Here is a 17301-nt window from a genome sequence, read left to right as displayed (position 1 = left end):
ACGGCCTTGCGGTAGGAGAGGGCCGCGGCGTGATGCAGCTGGACGGTGGTCCCGTACGAGTCCTCCCCGCGGTTGCGGAGGGTGACGGTGACGTCCACCACGTCGGTCACCCCCACCACGACGGTCTCCAGCCTGGGGGGGGGGGACACAGAGCAGGGTGGGGCAGGGCGGGGCAGACCCCAGCATCCCCGGTGACTCCTGACACGGGCAACGGGGGGACCTACCCAGAGAAGTCGAAGGAGATCCGGAGGTCGTCGACGCAGACGTTGTCGGCGCCGCAGTCCTTCTCGAAGGGCAGCTGAGGAGACGCCTCGTCCGTCCGTCCGTCCGTCCGTCCGTCCCCCAGGCGGCCGGCTGGCTGCCTTCCTCTCCTTCATCCTCCCACCCCTCAGCCGGCCGGCTGTCCATCCGCCCACCCGCCCTGGCTCTCCTAGAGCCTCCCGACCCTCCCCATGCATGGACGTCCTTCCACGTAGCTGGCCTTCCGTCCGTCCTCGCGTCCTTCCTTCCTCCCAGCACAGCCACCTGGCCTTCTGGCCTTCCTCCCGTGCATCTCCCCATCCTCTCTTCCTCCCACCTTCCCTCGGTTCCTCCCATCCTCCCTTCTGTCCACCCATCCCGCCTCCTTTCTCTCCGCGGATCCATCCGTCCTTGCCTCTTGCCCTTCCACCCATCCCGCCTCCTTTCTCTCCACGGATCCATCCGTCCTTGCCTCTTGCCCTTCCACCCATCCCACCTCCTTTCTCTCCATCTGTCCTTCTTGCCTCTTGCCCTTCCACCCATCCCACCTCCTTTCTCTCCGCGGATCCATCCGTCCTTGCCTCTTGCCCTTCCACCCATCCCGCCTTCTTTCTCTCCACGGATCATCCGTCCTTCTTGCCTCTTGCCCTTCCACCCATCCCACCTCCCCTTCCACCGCTCCATCCATCCGTCCTTCCACCCTTTCATCCATCCACGCCCCCCCCAACGCTACGGCCCACCACCGCTCCCCTCCAACGCCGCCGCCACCGTGGGGTGCCCCCCAAGCCCCTACCGTGCCCACGGCCACCATCACCGAGTCCTCACTCAAGGCTGGCCGCAGCCCCCCGGCCACCCCGATGGGGTCTCCCGTGGCATCGTAGGTGAGGCGCAGCACCAGGGGGGTCAGCGTGTCCTGTGGACACCCCTGCCCAGCACAGAGAGACGACCGTGACCCCCAGGCCGGTGCCGTGGGCTTGCGCCACCCCCCCCACCGACCACCCCGCCGGGACCTTTCCCGACACCCACCGTGAAGGCGACGCCGAAGGTCTCGCACTTCTGCCCGACGCCCAGTTGGAGGGTCCCGTTGCGGACGGCGCCGCCGCCGGTGAAGACGGCCCGGACCATCGCCCGGCTGGGGTCCAGGGCCGCCTGGTACCGGAGGGTGGTGGAAAGCTGGCTGCCTGCGGGGAAAGGGAGCGGGAATTGGGTGGCCAGGGTCCCTGGCAGCCCTCTGGGATGGTGGGAAGGGGGAGGATGGAGAGCCGGATGGATTGCGCAGGGTCTTGAGGACATCGGGAGGTGGTTTAGGAGCCCACGTGGACTTCTGGGGGGCTCGGGAGACATCGGGAGGGGATTTAGGAGCCCACGTGGACTTCTGGGGGGCTCGGGAGACATCTGGAGGGGATTTAGGAGCCCACGTGGACTTCTGGGGGGCTCGGGAGACAGCTGGAGGGGCTTTGGGAGGACAGATGGACTTCTGGGGGTCTTGAGAACATGAGGAGGCGGCTTGGGGGGGTCCATGTACACTTCTGGGGGGGTCTCGGGGACACCTGCACACGCTTTGGGGGGCCAGATGGACATCTAGGAGGTCTCACCAAAGTTGTCGGGGGTTTTTTTGGTGCCGAGGAAGCAGATCCTTGCCTTGGCCACTTCTCCCTTGAGCACTTCCTCCTCCTGACAGTCAAAAGCGGCCGCTGGGATCTCTTGGGGCTCGAAAGTCACCGTCACGCGGATCCTGAGCAGCGGCTGAGACCTGGTGGTGACAACCAGAGCGGGGTTGGCGGTGGCCAATCCACCCTCCAGGCTGTGGAAGGTCTCAGGTGGGTTCCCCAGGCGGACCTGAGCAGCAGAACCTGTCCCTGGGCGCCCACGGCCACGTCCGGCAGCCTGTCCCCCGTCAGGTCCTGGCCACCGCTGATGGCCTGGCCAAAATAGCGCGGCCTGCTGGAGAACCCGGCACCTGAGATGCGCTGGGGGAGACAGAGGTACCCGAGTGGGTGAGTCGTCTCTGGCCCCCAAGATCTTCCCAGCACCTGGGACATCTTCAGGAGCTGGAGGGTCTCCACATCCAGCACATCTTGGGCACCTGGAGCATCTCCAGCACGCAAGATGTCTTCAGCACCCGAGACCCCTCCAGCACCCAAGACGCCTTCAGCATGGAGGGTGTGTCCGGCACCCAGGACTTCTCCACCGCCCAAGATGCCTCCACCACCCAAGATGCCTCCACCACCCAGAACATCTCCAGCACCCAGGACATCTTCAGCACCCAAGATGCCTCCACCACCCAAGGCATCTTCAGCACCCAAAACATCTCCAGCATCCAGGACATCTCCACCACCCAGGACATCTTCAGCACCCAGGATGCCTCCACCACCCAAGGCATCTTCAGCACCCAGAACATCTCCACCACCGAGAACATCTCCAGCACCCAGAACATTTCCATCACCCAGGACATCTCCAGCACCCAGAACATCTCCACCACCCAGAACATCTCCATCACCCAGGACATCTCCACCACCCAGAACATCTCCACCACCCAAGATGCCTCCACCACCCAAGGCATCTTCAGCACCCAAAACATCTCCACCACCCAGAACATCTCCACCACCCAGGACATCTCCAGCACCCAGGACGCCTCCACCACCCAAGATGCCTCCACCACCTAAGGCATCTTCAGCACCCAGAACATTTCCATCACCCAGAACATCTCCATCACCCAGGACATCTCCATCACCCAGAACATCTCCACCACCCAAGATGCCTCCACCACCCAAGGCATCTTCAGCACCCAAAACATCTCCACCACCCAGAAAGTCTCCAGCACCCAGGACATCTCCAGCACCCAGGACATCTCCAGCACCCAGAAGATCTCCACCACCCAAGGCGTCTCCAGCACCCAGGACGCCTCCAGCACCCAAGGTTTCTCCAGCACCCACCACGTCCCCACCACCCTGCACCTCTCCCTCACCCAGCAGCCACCCATGACCCGGGACATCCCCACCCCCAGGACCAGGGGCAGCGGTGGGGGGGGCTCACCTGGCTGTACTGGGAAGCGACGCCTCCCTGCTTCCCGCGGAAGACGTAGACGGCCCCCCGCTCCTCGTCCTCCAGCGGGGCCCCCACGGCCACGTCGGGCCACCGGTCCCCGTCGACGTCCCCCAGTCGAGCCAGGCTGGCCCCAAAGCGCCCCAGCGGGTGGCCGGGCTGTCCCTGCAGCATCTGCTGGCACTGCAACCGGCCGCCCTGGGGGGGGGACCCACGAGGCGCTGGGTACCCCCCCTCTGCCCACCCCACGGCCAGGTGGGAGTGGGGTGGGGGTCCCCTACCTTGGGCCTCAGGGTGCAGACGGCCACGCGGCCCCCGCCGCCGGCCCCGTAGAACATGGGGGCCCCCACCAGCACCACCTCGGCCGAGCCGTCCCCGTCGGGGTCCAGGGCGCACAGGGACGCCCCGAAGTAGGAGCCCACCTGTACGGAGAAGCGGCCGTGGGGCTGGCTGGGGGGCGGGGGGGTTCCCCCCTCCCCGCGGCCCCCCTTTCCCACGGCCCCACACTCACCTGCGGCCCCGTGGCATCGGCCAGGAGCTCCCAGGCAGCCCGGGGGCCGCGGAGGTGGAAGAGGAGGAGGCGGCCAACGTGGCGGTAGCGGGGGGCCCCCAGCGCCAGCGCCCGTCTGCCCCCCAGGGACAGGGACTCGGCCGCGTAGCCTGGTCACAGGGGGGTCAGAGGGGGAACCCGAGGGGTGCCGGCGGCCCCGGGGGCCGTGAGGGGATGAGGACGTCCCCAGGATCCTCCTGGGGGCACCAGGACCCCCAGGAACATCATGGGGGGCACCAACATCCCCAGGATCCTCATGGGGGCACCAGGACCCCCGGGATCATCACGGGGGGCACCAACATCCCCAGGATCCTCATGGGGGCACCAGGACCCCCAGGAACATCATGGGGGCACCAGGACCCCCAGGATCATCATGGGGGGCACCAACATCACCAAGACATCATGGGGGCACCAATATCCCCAGGATCCTCATGGGGGGCACCAGTATCCCCACATCTCATGGGTGCACCATCATCCCCAGAACATCATGGGGGCACCAGGACCCCCAGGATCATCACGGGGGGCACCAACATCCCCAGGATCATCATGGGGGCACCAGGACCGCCAGGAACATCATGGGGGGCACCAACATCCCCAGGATCCTCATGGGGGCACCAGGACCCCCAGGATCATCATGGGGGCACCAACATCCCCAGAACATCATGGGGGCACCAGGACCCCCAGGATCCTCATGGGGGCACCAGGACCCCCAGCATCATCATGGGGGGCACCAACATCCCCAGGAACATCATGGGGGCACCAACATCACCAAGACATCATGGGGGCACCAGGACCCCCAGGATCATCATGGGGGGCACCAACATCCCCAGGATCCTCATGGGGGCACCAGGACCCCCAGCATCATCATGGGGGGCACCAACATCCCCAGGATCCTCATGGGGGCACCAGGACCCCCAGGATCATCATGGGGGGCACCAACATCCCCAGGATCCTCCTGGGGGCACCAGGACCCCCAGCATCATCATGGGGGCACCAGGACCCCCGGGATCATCATGGGGGCACCAACATCCCCAGGATCCTCATGGGGGCACCAGGACCCCCAGGATCATCATGGGGGCACCAGTACCCCCAGGAACATCATGGGGGGCACCAACATCCCCAGGATCCTCCTGGGGGCACCAGGACCCCCAGGATCATCATGGGGGGCACCAACATCCCCAGGATCCTCCTGGGGGCACCAACATCACCAAGACATCATGGGGGCACCATCATCCCCAGAACATCATGGGGGCACCAGGACCCCCAGGATCATCACGGGGGGCACCAACATCCCCAGGATCCTCATGGGGGGCACCAGTATCCCCAGGACCTCATGGGGGACCAACATCCCCAGGGTGATGCTGTTGATGTCCCCCGGACCTCACGGGGACACCAACGTCCCCAGAGACATCGTGAGGACTCTGATGTCCCCAGGCCCCTCATGGGGACGTTCGCAAGGACCCGACACCCCCAGGCCACCTGCGAGGACGCCACTGCCTGCGGCACGCTCACGGGGACCCTCGCCGGGGAGCCGTGTCCCCACAAGACCCTCATGGGAACCCAGCCTCCCCAGCCCCACCCGGGGACCCTCACGAGGACACCGACATCCCCAGGACCCTCACAGGGGACACCACCGTCCCCGCGACCCCGGCGGGGACCCGTCCGTCCCCGTCCCAGGCAGCCCGTACCCAAGTAGGCGTCGTTCATGTCCCCGGCCGCTCGGGACACGTTGACGAAGGTGGTCTCCCCGCTTCTGCCGTAGACAAAGACCCCTCCGGACCAGTCATAGGCGCCCACCGCTCCCAGTACGGGCCCCTCCTGCGCCAGTCAAGTCAGGGAGGGGGCGGAGAGCGGTCGGTCCTGCCCCGGGGACACCCCCCGGGCACGGGGACGGGCTCAGGTGGCCGGGGGACACTTACGGGGGTGAGCAGGGCGCTGAAGCCCTCCTGGGCCATCTCCAACTGGAAGGAGCTGCTGTCGGCAGACTGGGTGCCTGGGGGGAGGCAGGGGTGAGTGGGGGGCACCGGCTGCCCCCCCCTCCCCCATCAGCCACCCGCCGGCCCCTCCAGTACCCTCGATGGCGAAGATCTTGTCCTGCAGCTGGTTCTGGATGCCCTGCAGGGCGTCAAAGTTGTTCACCTGGAAGACGTGGTCCTCGCTGGGTTTGGAGGCGATGGTGCGGAGCTCTTCTACGGCATCTGCATCCACGAAGGCGCTGCCCACCTGTGGTCAGGGCAGGACGGGTGTCGGGAGGGACGGAGAGGTTCGGGGAGGGAAGGAAGGATGGGTGGACGGGGGTTTGGAGAGGGAGGGACGGACAGACATGAATAGAATGGATGGAGATGTTTGGAGGTGGATGGATGGAGATGGTTGGAGGCGGATGGATGGAGATGTTTGGAGGTGGATGGATGGAGATGGTTGGGGGCGGATGGATGGCGATGTCTGGAGGTGGATGGATGGAGATGGTTGGAGGCAGATGGATGGAGATGTTTGGAGGTGGATGGATGGAGATGTTTGGAGGTGGATGGATGGAGATGGTTGGGGGCGGATGGATGGAGATGTTTGGAGGTGGATGGATGGAGATGGTTGGGGGCGGATGGATGGCGATGTCTGGAGGTGGATGGATGGAGATGGTTGGAGGTGGATGGATGGCGATGTCTGGAGGTGGATGGATGGAGATGGTTGGAGATGGATGGATGGAGATGTTTGGAGGTGGATGGATGGAGACGGTTGGAGGTGGATGGATGGAGATGGTTGGGGGCGGATGGATGGAGATGGTTGGAGGCAGATGGATGGAGATGGTTGGATGGAGGTGGTTGGAGGCAGACGGATGGAGACGTTTGGAGATGGATGGATGGAGATGTTTGGAGATGGATGGATGGAGATGTTGGCGGTGGTTGGATGCAGATGGTTGGAGGTGGTTGGATGGAGATGGTTGGAGGTGGATGGATGCGGATGGTTGGAGGTGGATGGATGCGGATGGTTGGAGGTGGATGTTTGGAGGTGGATGGATGGCGATGTTTGGTGGTGGATGGATGGAGAAGTTTGGAGGTGGACAGAAAAATGGATGGAAAAACGGATGGAGATGTTTGGGCAGCACTTGCTCACCCCAATGGCGTAGCGGATGATCCCTGCGCCCTCTGCTTCACCGATGACCTGTCTGTAGTCCAGCGTGTCCCCAAACTTCTGCCCATCCGTCACCACAATGAGGATCCTGTGAGCTCCTGCCCGGGCTCCCTTCCTCAGGTTGAACAGTTCCCTCCTGCTCCGGGGCGATGGAATGGACGGTTATTTTGGGACTATGGGGTGGCCCCGAGGAGGGAAGAGGGTGCGGGATGGATCCGAGGGTGGGACCTACACCACGGTCTGGATAGCACTGGCTGTGAAGGTGAGTCCTCTTTGCTGTGCGATGAGGCCGACCTTCTTCTCCCACTCCGCCGGGGACAACCGGGCAAAGGTGGCAAAGTCAAAATGGATGTTGATTTTACTGGAGAACTGCATGAGGGCAAACTGGTGGAAGGGGGGGGGGGGGAGGGGAGGATGTGATGGAGCAGGATCAGGCCACCCATGGGTGCTTGGGACCCAGTCCTGGGAAGGGTGACACCTACACGGGTGTCGGTGCTCTGAAACCGCTTCATGACCTGGATGATAAAGGTCTTCATCCTCTCGAAGTCAGAGGTGCTGACGCTGCCTGAACCGTCCATGAGGAAGACGATGTCAGAGGCCTTCACGGGGCAATCTGGGGGGGGGGGGGGGGGACGACACAAAAACGGGGTGGTGGTGAAGGAAAAATGCACAACTTGACCCTGCGGCGCCCATCTATCCCAGCGTCAGGTCTTCACCAACCTGTAGGACCCATCTACCCTTGCGTCTTGTCTTCTCCACCCCGTATCAACCCCGTAAAGCCCATCTACCCCAAGGTCAAGCTTTTTCTTACCCCATAGGACCCCTCACCCCAATGTTGGGACCCCCCCCACCCCATACCTGGCAGGGGGGCAGTCGGGGTGTTCCCAGCAGACAGGAGGAAGCAAAGCCCCCGCAGCTCCACGTTCACCCCACAGGCCCTCCGCGCTGTGGGGCCGCATGCCTGTGGCCCAAAACAGGGTGACACCATGTTCCCCCCCCACCCCCCAGGCCCCGACAGACCCCAATATTCTCCAAGAGGTCCCAGTAGACCTCAGGAGACCCCAGTAGCCCTCAAGAGACCCCAGTAGACCCCAGTAGATCCCAATAGACCCTAGTAGACCTCAAGAGTCCCCAGTAGAACCCAAAAGACCCCAGCAGAACCCCAGTAGCCCCTAGTAGAGCCCAGGAGACCCCAGTAGATCCCAATAGACCCCAAAAGTCCCCAGTAGAACCCAAAAGACCCCAGCAGAACCTGGCAGACCCTGACAGAAACCTAGTAGACCCGAAGAGATCCCAGGAGCCCCCAGTAGACCCCAACAGAACCCCAGTAGATCCCAATAGACCCTAGTAGACCCCAAGAGTCCCCAGGAGACCCCAATAGAACCCAAAAGACCCCAGCAGAACCCCAGTAGCCCCCAGTAGACCCCAGTAGACCCCAATAGAAGCCTAGTAGACCCCAAGAGTTCCCAGGAGCCCCCAGCAGACCCTAGGAGCCCCCAGTAGCCCTCAGGAGACCCCAAGAGACCCCAGTAGATCCCAGTAGACCCTAATGGACCTCAAGAGTCCCCAGGAGCCCCCAGTAGACCCCAAAAGGCCCAGACAGAACCCCAGTAGACCCCAAAAGACCCCCAGAGAAGCCTAGTAGACCCCAAGAGATCCCAGGAGCCCCCAGCAGACCCCAAAAGACCCAGACAGAACCCCAGTAGACACCAAAAGACCCCCTAGTAGATGCCAAGAAATCCCAGGAGCCCCCAGGAGCCCCCAGTAGATCCCAATAGACCCTAGTAGACCCCAAGAGTCCTCAGCAGAACCCCAGGAGCCCCCAGTAGACCCCACGAGCCCCTAGTAGCCCCCAGTAGACCCCAAGAGACCCCAATAGAACCCAAAAGACCCCCGCAGAACCCCACGAGCCCCCAGTAGCCCCCAGCAGACCCCAATAGAAGCCTAGTAGACCCCAAGAGTTCCCAGGGAGCCCCCAGCAGACCCCAAGAGACCCCGGTAGCCCTCAAGAGACCCCAAGAGACCCCAGTAGATCCCAGTAGACCCTAGTAGACCCCAAGAGTCCCCAGGAGCCCCCAGTAGACCCCAAAAGACCCCAATAGAAGCCTAGTAGATGCCAAAAAATCCCAAGAGCCCCCAGTAGACCCCAGGAGACCCCAGTAGATTGCAACAGACCCTAGTAGACCCCAAGAGTCCCCAGGAGACCCCCGCAGAACCCCAGGAGCCCCCAGTAGACCCCAGTAGACCCCAATAGAAGCCTAGTAGACCCCAAGAGATCCCAGGAGCCCCCAGCAGACCCCAAAAGACCCAGACAGAACCCCAGTAGACACCAAAAGACCCCCTAGTAGATGCCAAGAAATCCCAGGAGCCCCCAGTAGCCCCCAGTAGATCCCAATAGACCCTAGTAGACCCCAAGAGTCCTCAGCAGAACCCCAGGAGCCCCCAGCAGACCCCACGAGCCCCTAGTAGCCCCCAGTAGACCCCAAGAGACCCCAATAGAACCCAAAAGACCCCTGCAGAACCCCAGTAGCCCCCAGTAGACCCCAGTAGACCCCAATAGAAGCCTAGTAGACCCCAAGAGTTCCCAGGGAGCCCCCAGCAGACCCCAAGAGACCCCAGTAGCCCTCAAGAGACCCCAAGAGACCCCAGTAGATCCCAGTAGACCCTAGTAGACCCCAAGAGTCCCCAGGAGCCCCCAGCAGACCCCAAAAGACCCCAGCAGAACCCCAGTAGACCCCAAAAGACCCCAATAGAAGCCTAGTAGATGCCAAAAAATCCCAGGAGCCCCCAGTAGACCCCAGGAGCCCCCAGGAGCCCCCAGTAGACCCCACGAGCCCCTAGTAGCCCCCAGTAGACCCCAAGAGACCCCAATAGAACCCAAAAGACCCCCGCAGAACCCCAGTAGACCCCAGTAGACCCCAGTAGACCCCAATAGAAGCCTAGTAGACCCCAAGAGACCCCAGTAGCCCTCAAGAGACCCCCAAGAGACCCCAGTAGATCCCAGTAGACCCTAGTGGACCTCAAGAGTCCCCAGGAGCCCCCAGTAGACCCCAAAAGACCCCAGACAGAACCCCAGTAGACCCCAAAAGACCCCAATAGAAGCCTAGTAGATGCCAAAAAATCCCAGGAGCCCCCAGTAGACCCCAGGAGCCCCCAGGAGCCCCCAGTAGACCCCACGAGCCCCTAGTAGCCCCCAGTAGACCCCAGGAGACCCCAATAGAACCCAAAAGACCCCCGCAGAACCCCAGTAGCCCCCAGTAGACCCCAGTAGACCCCAATAGAAGCCTAGTAGACCCCAAGAGTTCCCAGGCAGCCCCCAGCAGACCCCAAGAGACCCCAGTAGCCCTCAAGAGACCCCAAGAGACCCCAGTAGATCCCAGTAGACCCTAGTAGACCCCAAGAGTCCCCAGGAGCCCCCAGCAGACCCCAAAAGACCCCAGCAGAACCCCAGTAGACCCCAAAAGACCCCAATAGAAGCCTAGTAGATGCCAAAAAATCCCAGGAGCCCCCAGTAGACCCCAGGAGCCCCCAGGAGCCCCCAGTAGACCCCACGAGCCCCTAGTAGCTCCCAGTAGACCCCAAGAGACCCCAATAGAACCCAAAAGACCCCCGCAGAACCCCAGTAGACCCCAGTAGACCCCAGTAGACCCCAATAGAAGCCTAGTAGACCCCAAGAGTTCCCAGGGAGCCCCCAGCAGACCCCAAGAGACCCCAGTAGACCTCAAGAGACCCCAAGAGACCCCAGTAGATCCCAGTAGACCCTAGTAGACCCCAAGAGTCCCCAGGAGCCCCCAGTAGACCCCAAAAGACCCCAGACAGAACCCCAGTAGACCCCAAAAGACCCCAATAGAAGCCTAGTAGATGCCAAAAAATCCCAGGAGCCCCCAGTAGACCCCAGGAGCCCCCAGGAGCCCCCAGTAGACCCCACGAGCCCCTAGTAGCCCCCAGTAGACCCCAAGAGACCCCAATAGAACCCAAAAGACCCCAGCAGAACCCCAGTAGCCCCCAGTAGCCCCCAGTAGACCCCAATAGAAGCCTAGTAGACCCCAAGAGTTCCCAGGGAGCCCCCAGCAGACCCCAAGAGACCCCGGTAGCCCTCAAGAGACCCCAAGAGACCCCAGTAGATCCCGGTAGACCCTAGTAGACCCCAAGAGTCCCCAGGAGCCCCCAGTAGACCCCAAAAGACCCCAGACAGAACCCCAGTAGACCCCAAAAGACCCCAATAGAAGCCTAGTAGATGCCAAAAAATCCCAGGAGCCCCCAGTAGACCCCAGGAGCCCCCAGGAGCCCCCAGTAGACCCCACGAGCCCCTAGTAGCCCCCAGTAGACCCCAAGAGACCCCAGTAGCCCTCAAGAGACCCCAGCAGAACCCCAGTAGCCCCCAGTAGACCCCAGTAGACCCCAATAGAAGCCTAGTAGACCCCAAGAGTTCCCAGGGAGCCCCCAGCAGACCCCAAGAGACCCCAGTAGCCCTCAAGAGACCCCCAAGAGACCCCAGTAGATCCCAGTAGACCCTAGTAGACCCCAAGAGTCCCCAGGAGCCCCCAGTAGACCCCAAAAGACCCCAGACAGAACCCCAGTAGACCCCAAAAGACCCCAATAGAAGCCTAGTAGATGCCAAAAAATCCCAGGAGCCCCCAGTAGACCCCAGGAGCCCCCAGGAGCCCCCAGTAGACCCCACGAGCCCCTAGTAGCCCCCAGTAGACCCCAAGAGCCCCCAGTAGATCCCAGTAGACCCTAGTAGACCCCAAGAGTCCTCAGCAGAACCCCAGGAGCCCCCAGTAGCCCCCAGTAGACCCCAATAGAAGCCTAGTAGATCCCAAGAGATCCCAGGAGCAACCCAGGAGCCCCCAAAAGAGCTTAGAAGACCCCCGTTGACCCCCTCCCTTGGGGTGCTGGACCCACCTCCCCAGATTCCCCCCACCCACCATCACGACGGAGATGGGACCCACCAGGATCTGGGATCCGTTGGCTGCCAGGGACAGGCCCAGAGACATGGAGGTCACATCCGAAGGAGCTTTTTTTGGGGGTGGGGGGGGGGGGGAGCAGAATGGTATGATGGGGAACCCCGATATCTGGATTGCCCCCTCCCCTTCCACCCCCACACCCCTTCTGGGGGACCCCGATATTTTAGGGTGCTACCCCAGCATCCTACCAGCGATGGGGACAACTTGGCATCTCCCAGTCCCAAACTGGCACCGATAGACCCGTCCAGTCCCACCAGCACCTTCTGGTTCCAGGGGGGCCCCCACCAGTATCCTAGGGTGGGGACGGGGTGGGGGTTAGGGGGTGTCCCGTGGGAGGTGGGGTGGGGTGGGTGGGGGTGGTCACCCAATGATGAACGGAGGGGTCACCTACCCGCCGTTGACCTGGGCAACGCTGTGCCCGAAGGAACCCCCCGCATCCCGAAAAAACCGTCGCCGATGCCTCATCCAGTCTGGAGCCGAGGGTGGGGGGCAGCCCTTGGGGGGGGGGGGGGACACCCAGGTATTTGGGAACCCCCATCTCCCCAATATTTCACCTCCAACAAAGGGACCCAAGTATCTGGGAACCCCCCCAATATTCCTCCTCTCCCCCCCCCCCCCCCCCCCCTCCCAAGGGACCCAGGTATGTGGGGACCCCAATTTTGCCCCCCCCCAGGCATCCTGCACCCACCTACGCAGAGCAGTGCAAGCAGCACCCATGGGTGCATGGTGGCCAACCCCCAGGGTGCTGATAAGAAAGTGAAAGGGGGTGGAGCGGTGGGGTTGGGGGTGGGGGGGGGGGACCACCCACGGCACGCCGCACGCCAAAAAAAAAAACCAAAAATGGGGCATGACCCTAATTTAGGCATTCCCCCCCCCCCCCCCAAAAAAAAGAGACCCCGTAGCACCTATGGGTGGCAGGAAGCGGTTGGGGTTATTTATAGCCGGGGGGGGGGGGGGGGGGGGGGGGGCGGACAGCGCTAAACCCACACGTATGGGGCCCCAACGTTCCCATAATAATCCCCCGGATGCTTCGGACCACAGAGGTGTTGGGGTTCTTCTGCAAGTTGGGGGGGGGGGAGAGATTTGGGGGGTGTCCTGGGGGTAGGGGTGTCCCATGTGATTGACCCCCCCCCCCTCCCAAATTGGGGGGAGATTTGAAGAAATTGGGTGAAATCGATCTCAAAAAGGGGGTGGAAATGGTCGAAATGGGGTGAAAACGATGCAAAAAGCGTGTGTGGGGAAACTGAGGCAGAAGAGGGTGGATCCCAAAAAGGAGGCAAAATCGACCCGACCTGACCCCAAAGGGAGTGAAATTGGAATGAAAAAATGGGCAAAATTGAGACAAAAATGGGAGGGACGGCACCAAAAGTGTGAAAGTGACCCAAAACTGGGGGAAATTGACCCAAAAAGGAGGTGGAACTGACCCAAAAAGGAGGCAAAATCGACCCGACCTGACCCCAAAGGGAGTGAAATTGGAATGAAAAAATTGGGCAAAATTGAGACAAAAATGGGAGGGACGGCACCAAAAGTGAAAGTGACCCAAAACTGGGGGAAATTGACCCAAAAAGGAGGTGGAACTGACCCAAAAAGGAGGCAAAATCGACCCGACCTGACCCCAAAGGGAGTGAAATTGGAATGAAAAAATGGGCAAAATTGAGACAAAAATGGGAGGGACGGCACCAAAAGTGTGAAAGTGACCCAAACCTGGGGGAAATTGACCCAAAAAGGAGGTGGAACTGACCCAAAAAGGAGGTGGAACTGACCCAAAAAGGAGGCAAAATCGACCCGACCTGACCCCAAAGGGAGTGAAATTGGAATGAAAAAATGGGCAAAATTGAGACAAAAATGGGAGGGACGGCACCAAAAGTGAAAGTGACCCAAACCTGGGGGAAATTGACCCAAAAAGGAGGTGGAACTGACCCAAAAAGGAGGCAAAATCGACCCGACCTGACCCCAAAGGGAGTGAAATTGGAATGAAAAAATGGGCAAAATTGAGACAAAAATGGGAGGGACGGCACCAAAAGTGTGAAAGTGACCCAAAATTGGGGGAAATTGACCCAAAAAGGAGGTGGAACTGACCCAAAAAGGAGGCAAAATCGACCCGACCTGACCCCAAAGGGAGTGAAATTGGAATGAAAAATAGGCAAAATTGAGACAAAAATGGGAGGGACGGCACCAAAAGTGTGAAAGTGACCCAAAACTGGGGGAAATTGACCCAAAAAGGAGGTGGAACTGACCCAAAAAGGAGGCAAAATCGACCCGACCTGACCCCAAAGGGAGTGAAATTGGAATGAAAAAATTGGGCAAAATTGAGACAAAAATGGAAGGGACGGCACCAAAAGTGTGAAAGTGACCCAAAACTGGGGGAAATTGACCCAAAAAGGAGGTGGAACTGACCCAAAAAGGAGGTGGAACTGACCCAAAAAGGAGGCAAAATCGACCCGACCTGACCCCAAAGGGAGTGAAATTGGAATGAAAAAATGGGCAAAATTGAGACAAAAATGGGAGGGACGGCACCAAAAGTGAAAGTGACCCAAAACTGGGGGAAATTGACCCAAAAAGGAGGTGGAACTGACCCAAAAAGGAGGCAAAATCGACCCGACCTGACCCCAAAGGGAGTGAAATTGGAATGAAAAAATGGGCAAAATTGAGACAAAAATGGGAGGGACGGCACCAAAAGTGAAAGTGACCCAAAACTGGGGGAAATTGACCCAAATCCGAGGTGAAACTGAGCTGGAAGGGGATGAAACGGACCCAAAACGGGCGCCGGGACGCCGGGGAGGTTGGGCTCACCCCACACGATGCGGTTGTGCTGCGGGTGTTTATTGTCCATGTTCAGCCGCGTGCGCCCGGTGCTGCGTCCCCCACCCCCCAACCGCCCCATAGATCCTCCAACCGCCCCATAGATCCCCCTACTGCCCCATAGATGCAAACTGGCCTGTAGATCCTCCAACTGCCCCATAGATCCTCCAACCGCCCCATAGATCCCCCTACTGCCCCATAGATGCAAACTGTCCCGTAGATGCTCCAACTGCCCCATAGACCCTCCAACCACCCCATAGATCCTCCAACCGCCCCATAGATCCTCCAACCACCCCATAGATTCTCCAAACCACCCCGTAGATCCTCCTACTGCCCCATAGATCCTCCAAACCACCCCGTAGATCCCCCTACTGCCCCATAGATCCTCCAACCGCCCCATAGATCCTCCTACTGCCCCATAGATCCTCTAAACCACCCCGTAGATCCCCCTACTGCCCCATAGATCCCCCTACTGCCCCGTAGATCCTCCAAACCACCCCATAGATCCTCCAACTCGCCCCATAGATCCTCCAAACCTCCCCATAGATCCTCCAGCCGCCCCGTAGATCCTCCAAATCGCCCCATAGATCCTCCAACCACCCCATAGATCCCCCTACTGCCCCATAGATCCAAACTGTCCCGTAGATCCTCCAACTGCCCCATAGATCCCCCAACCGCCCCATAGATCCTCCTACTGCCCCATAGATCCTCTAAACCACCCCGTAGATCCCCCTACTGCCCCATAGATCCCCCTACTGCCCCGTAGATCCTCCAAACCACCCCATAGATCCTCCAACTCGCCCCATAGATCCTCCAAACCTCCCCATAGATCCTCCAACCGCCCCGTGGATCCTCGAAATCGCCCCATAGATCCTCCAGCCACCCCATAGATCCCCCTACTGCCCCATAGATCCAAACTGGCCTGTAGATCCTCCAACTGCCCCATAGATCCTCCAACCGCCCCATAGATCCTCCTACTGCCCCATAGATCCTCTAAACCACCCCGTAGATCCCCCTACTGCCCCATAGATCCCCCTACTGCCCTGTAGATCCTCCAAACCACCCCATAGATCCTCCAACTCGCCCCATAGATCCTCCAAACCTCCCCATAGATCCTCCAACCGCCCCGTAGATCCTCCAAATCGCCCCATAGATCCTCCAAACCACCCCATAGATCCCCCTACTGCCCCATAGATGCAAACTGGCCTGTAGATCCTCCAACTGCCCCATAGATCCTCCAACCGCCCCATAGATCCTCCTACTGCCCCGTAGATCCTCTAAACCACCCCGTAGATCCCCCTACTGCCCCATAGATCCCCCTACTGCCCCGCAGATCCTCCAAACCACCCCATAGATCCTCCAACTCGCCCCATAGATCCTCCAAACCTCCCCATAGATCCTCCAACCGCCCTGTAGATCCTCCAAATCGCCCCATAGATCCTCCAAACCACCCCATAGATCCTCCAACCTGCCCCATAGATCCTCCAAACCTCCCCATAGATCCTCCAACCGCCCCATAGATCCTCCAAATTGCCCCATAGATCCTCCAACCACCCCATAGATCCCCCTACTGCCCCATAGATCCAAACTGTCCCGTAGATCCTCCAACTGCCCCATAGATCCTCCAAATCGCCCCATAGATCCTCCAACCACCCCATAGATCCCTCTACTGCCCCATAGATCCAAACTGTCCCGTAGATCCTCCAACTGCCCCATAGATCCTCCAAACCACCCCATAGATCCCCCTACTGCCCCATAGATCCTCCAACCACCCCATAGATCCCTCTACTGCCCCATAGATCCAAACTGTCCCATAGATCCTCCAACTGCCCTATGGGTCCTCCAACTGCCCCATACATCCCCCTACTGCCCCATAGATCCTCCAAACTGCCCCGTAGATCCAAACTGTCCCGTAGATCCTCCAACTGCCCCATAGATCCTCCAAACCACCCCGTAGATCCCCCTACTGCCCCATAGATCCTCCAAACCACCCCGTAGATCCCCCTACTGCCCCATAGATCCTCCAAACCGCCCCATAGATCCTTCCAGTCCCCAAACCTACCCCACAGACCCACAACCGCCTCTCAACTGGTCCCATAGACCCTCCCGACCTTCCCCACAGACCCCTCAGACCCATCAACAGTTGCGTAGACCCTCCAACTGCCCCCCCCCAACCTACCCCAGAGACCCCCAACTTGACCCATCGATCCCCCAACCCGACCCATTGATCTCCGCCCCCCCCCCCCCCCCAAAAAAAATACAAAAGCTTTGGCATGTGCAAGCAAAGAGCAAGTGCAACCCACGGAGGCCCCCAGTGCCCCCAGTGCCCCACTGGGACCATCAGTGCCCCCCCCCACCCCGCAACGCTTCCTGTGCCACGTTTAGAGACCACCCTATGCCATGGGGCAAGTCCTCGCCGGTGTCCGTTGGACCTCTGTGGGGCGCCCCACACCCACGGGGCACCTCGAAGACCACCTCGGTGGCGCGCCCCACGCCGGTGGGACGTTCTTGTGGTGGTCGTGGGGCGTCCGTTGGACCTCCGTGGGGCACCCCACACCCACGGGGCACCTC

General features: G+C 60.7%; 2 protein-coding genes and 1 long non-coding RNA gene across 9 annotated transcripts; 1 reads left to right on the top strand and 2 right to left on the bottom strand.

The window, feature by feature from the left end:
* Positions 1–3: 3 nt before the first annotated feature.
* On the bottom strand, positions 4–15988 carry ITGAX (integrin subunit alpha X; the record flags this gene model as incomplete). Its single annotated transcript, XM_049797103.1, has 22 exons — positions 15973–15988; positions 12916–15549; positions 12621–12673; positions 12320–12423; positions 12117–12220; positions 11914–11933; positions 7820–7922; positions 7444–7574; positions 7194–7345; positions 6944–7097; positions 5908–6058; positions 5755–5828; positions 5524–5653; positions 3797–3945; positions 3567–3707; positions 3277–3483; positions 2080–2210; positions 1836–1993; positions 1267–1421; positions 1034–1165; positions 225–298; positions 4–132 (listed from the first exon to the last, which is right to left on the bottom strand). Coding segments are annotated over exons 2-22 (4667 nt in total), but the record flags the coding sequence as incomplete, so codon positions are not given.
* LOC126036782 (uncharacterized) lies at positions 2221–3260 on the bottom strand. 3 transcript variants are annotated; one of them, XM_049796980.1, is made up of 3 exons: positions 2975–3260; positions 2786–2902; positions 2221–2713 (listed from the first exon to the last, which is right to left on the bottom strand). In XM_049796980.1, exons 1-3 carry the CDS (start codon positions 3233–3235, stop codon positions 2285–2287), a joined length of 807 nt encoding a protein of 268 aa, XP_049652937.1. In that variant the 5' UTR covers positions 3236–3260; the 3' UTR covers positions 2221–2284. The 3 variants fall into 3 exon arrangements, with proteins under 3 accessions (XP_049652937.1, XP_049652935.1, XP_049652936.1); XM_049796978.1 differs by having other exon boundaries at positions 2221–2902; XM_049796979.1 differs by having other exon boundaries at positions 2221–2902; positions 3011–3260.
* Positions 6067–6928, top strand: LOC126036783 (uncharacterized). Of its 5 annotated transcripts, XR_007505394.1 has the most exons (5): positions 6067–6235; positions 6332–6403; positions 6500–6571; positions 6682–6776; positions 6825–6928. It is a non-coding gene; the product is annotated as an uncharacterized LOC126036783 (long non-coding RNA). The 5 variants fall into 5 exon arrangements; XR_007505396.1 differs by having other exon boundaries at positions 6524–6571; positions 6682–6928; XR_007505397.1 differs by having other exon boundaries at positions 6753–6928.
* Positions 15989–17301: the final 1313 nt, after the last annotated feature.

This window comes from Accipiter gentilis, unplaced genomic scaffold (assembly GCF_929443795.1).
Source record: "Accipiter gentilis unplaced genomic scaffold, bAccGen1.1, whole genome shotgun sequence".
Taxonomy (NCBI): domain Eukaryota; kingdom Metazoa; phylum Chordata; class Aves; order Accipitriformes; family Accipitridae; genus Astur; species Astur gentilis.
The sequence above is the reverse complement of the archived record's forward strand: the minus strand, read 5'-3'. Positions and strand labels throughout refer to the sequence as shown.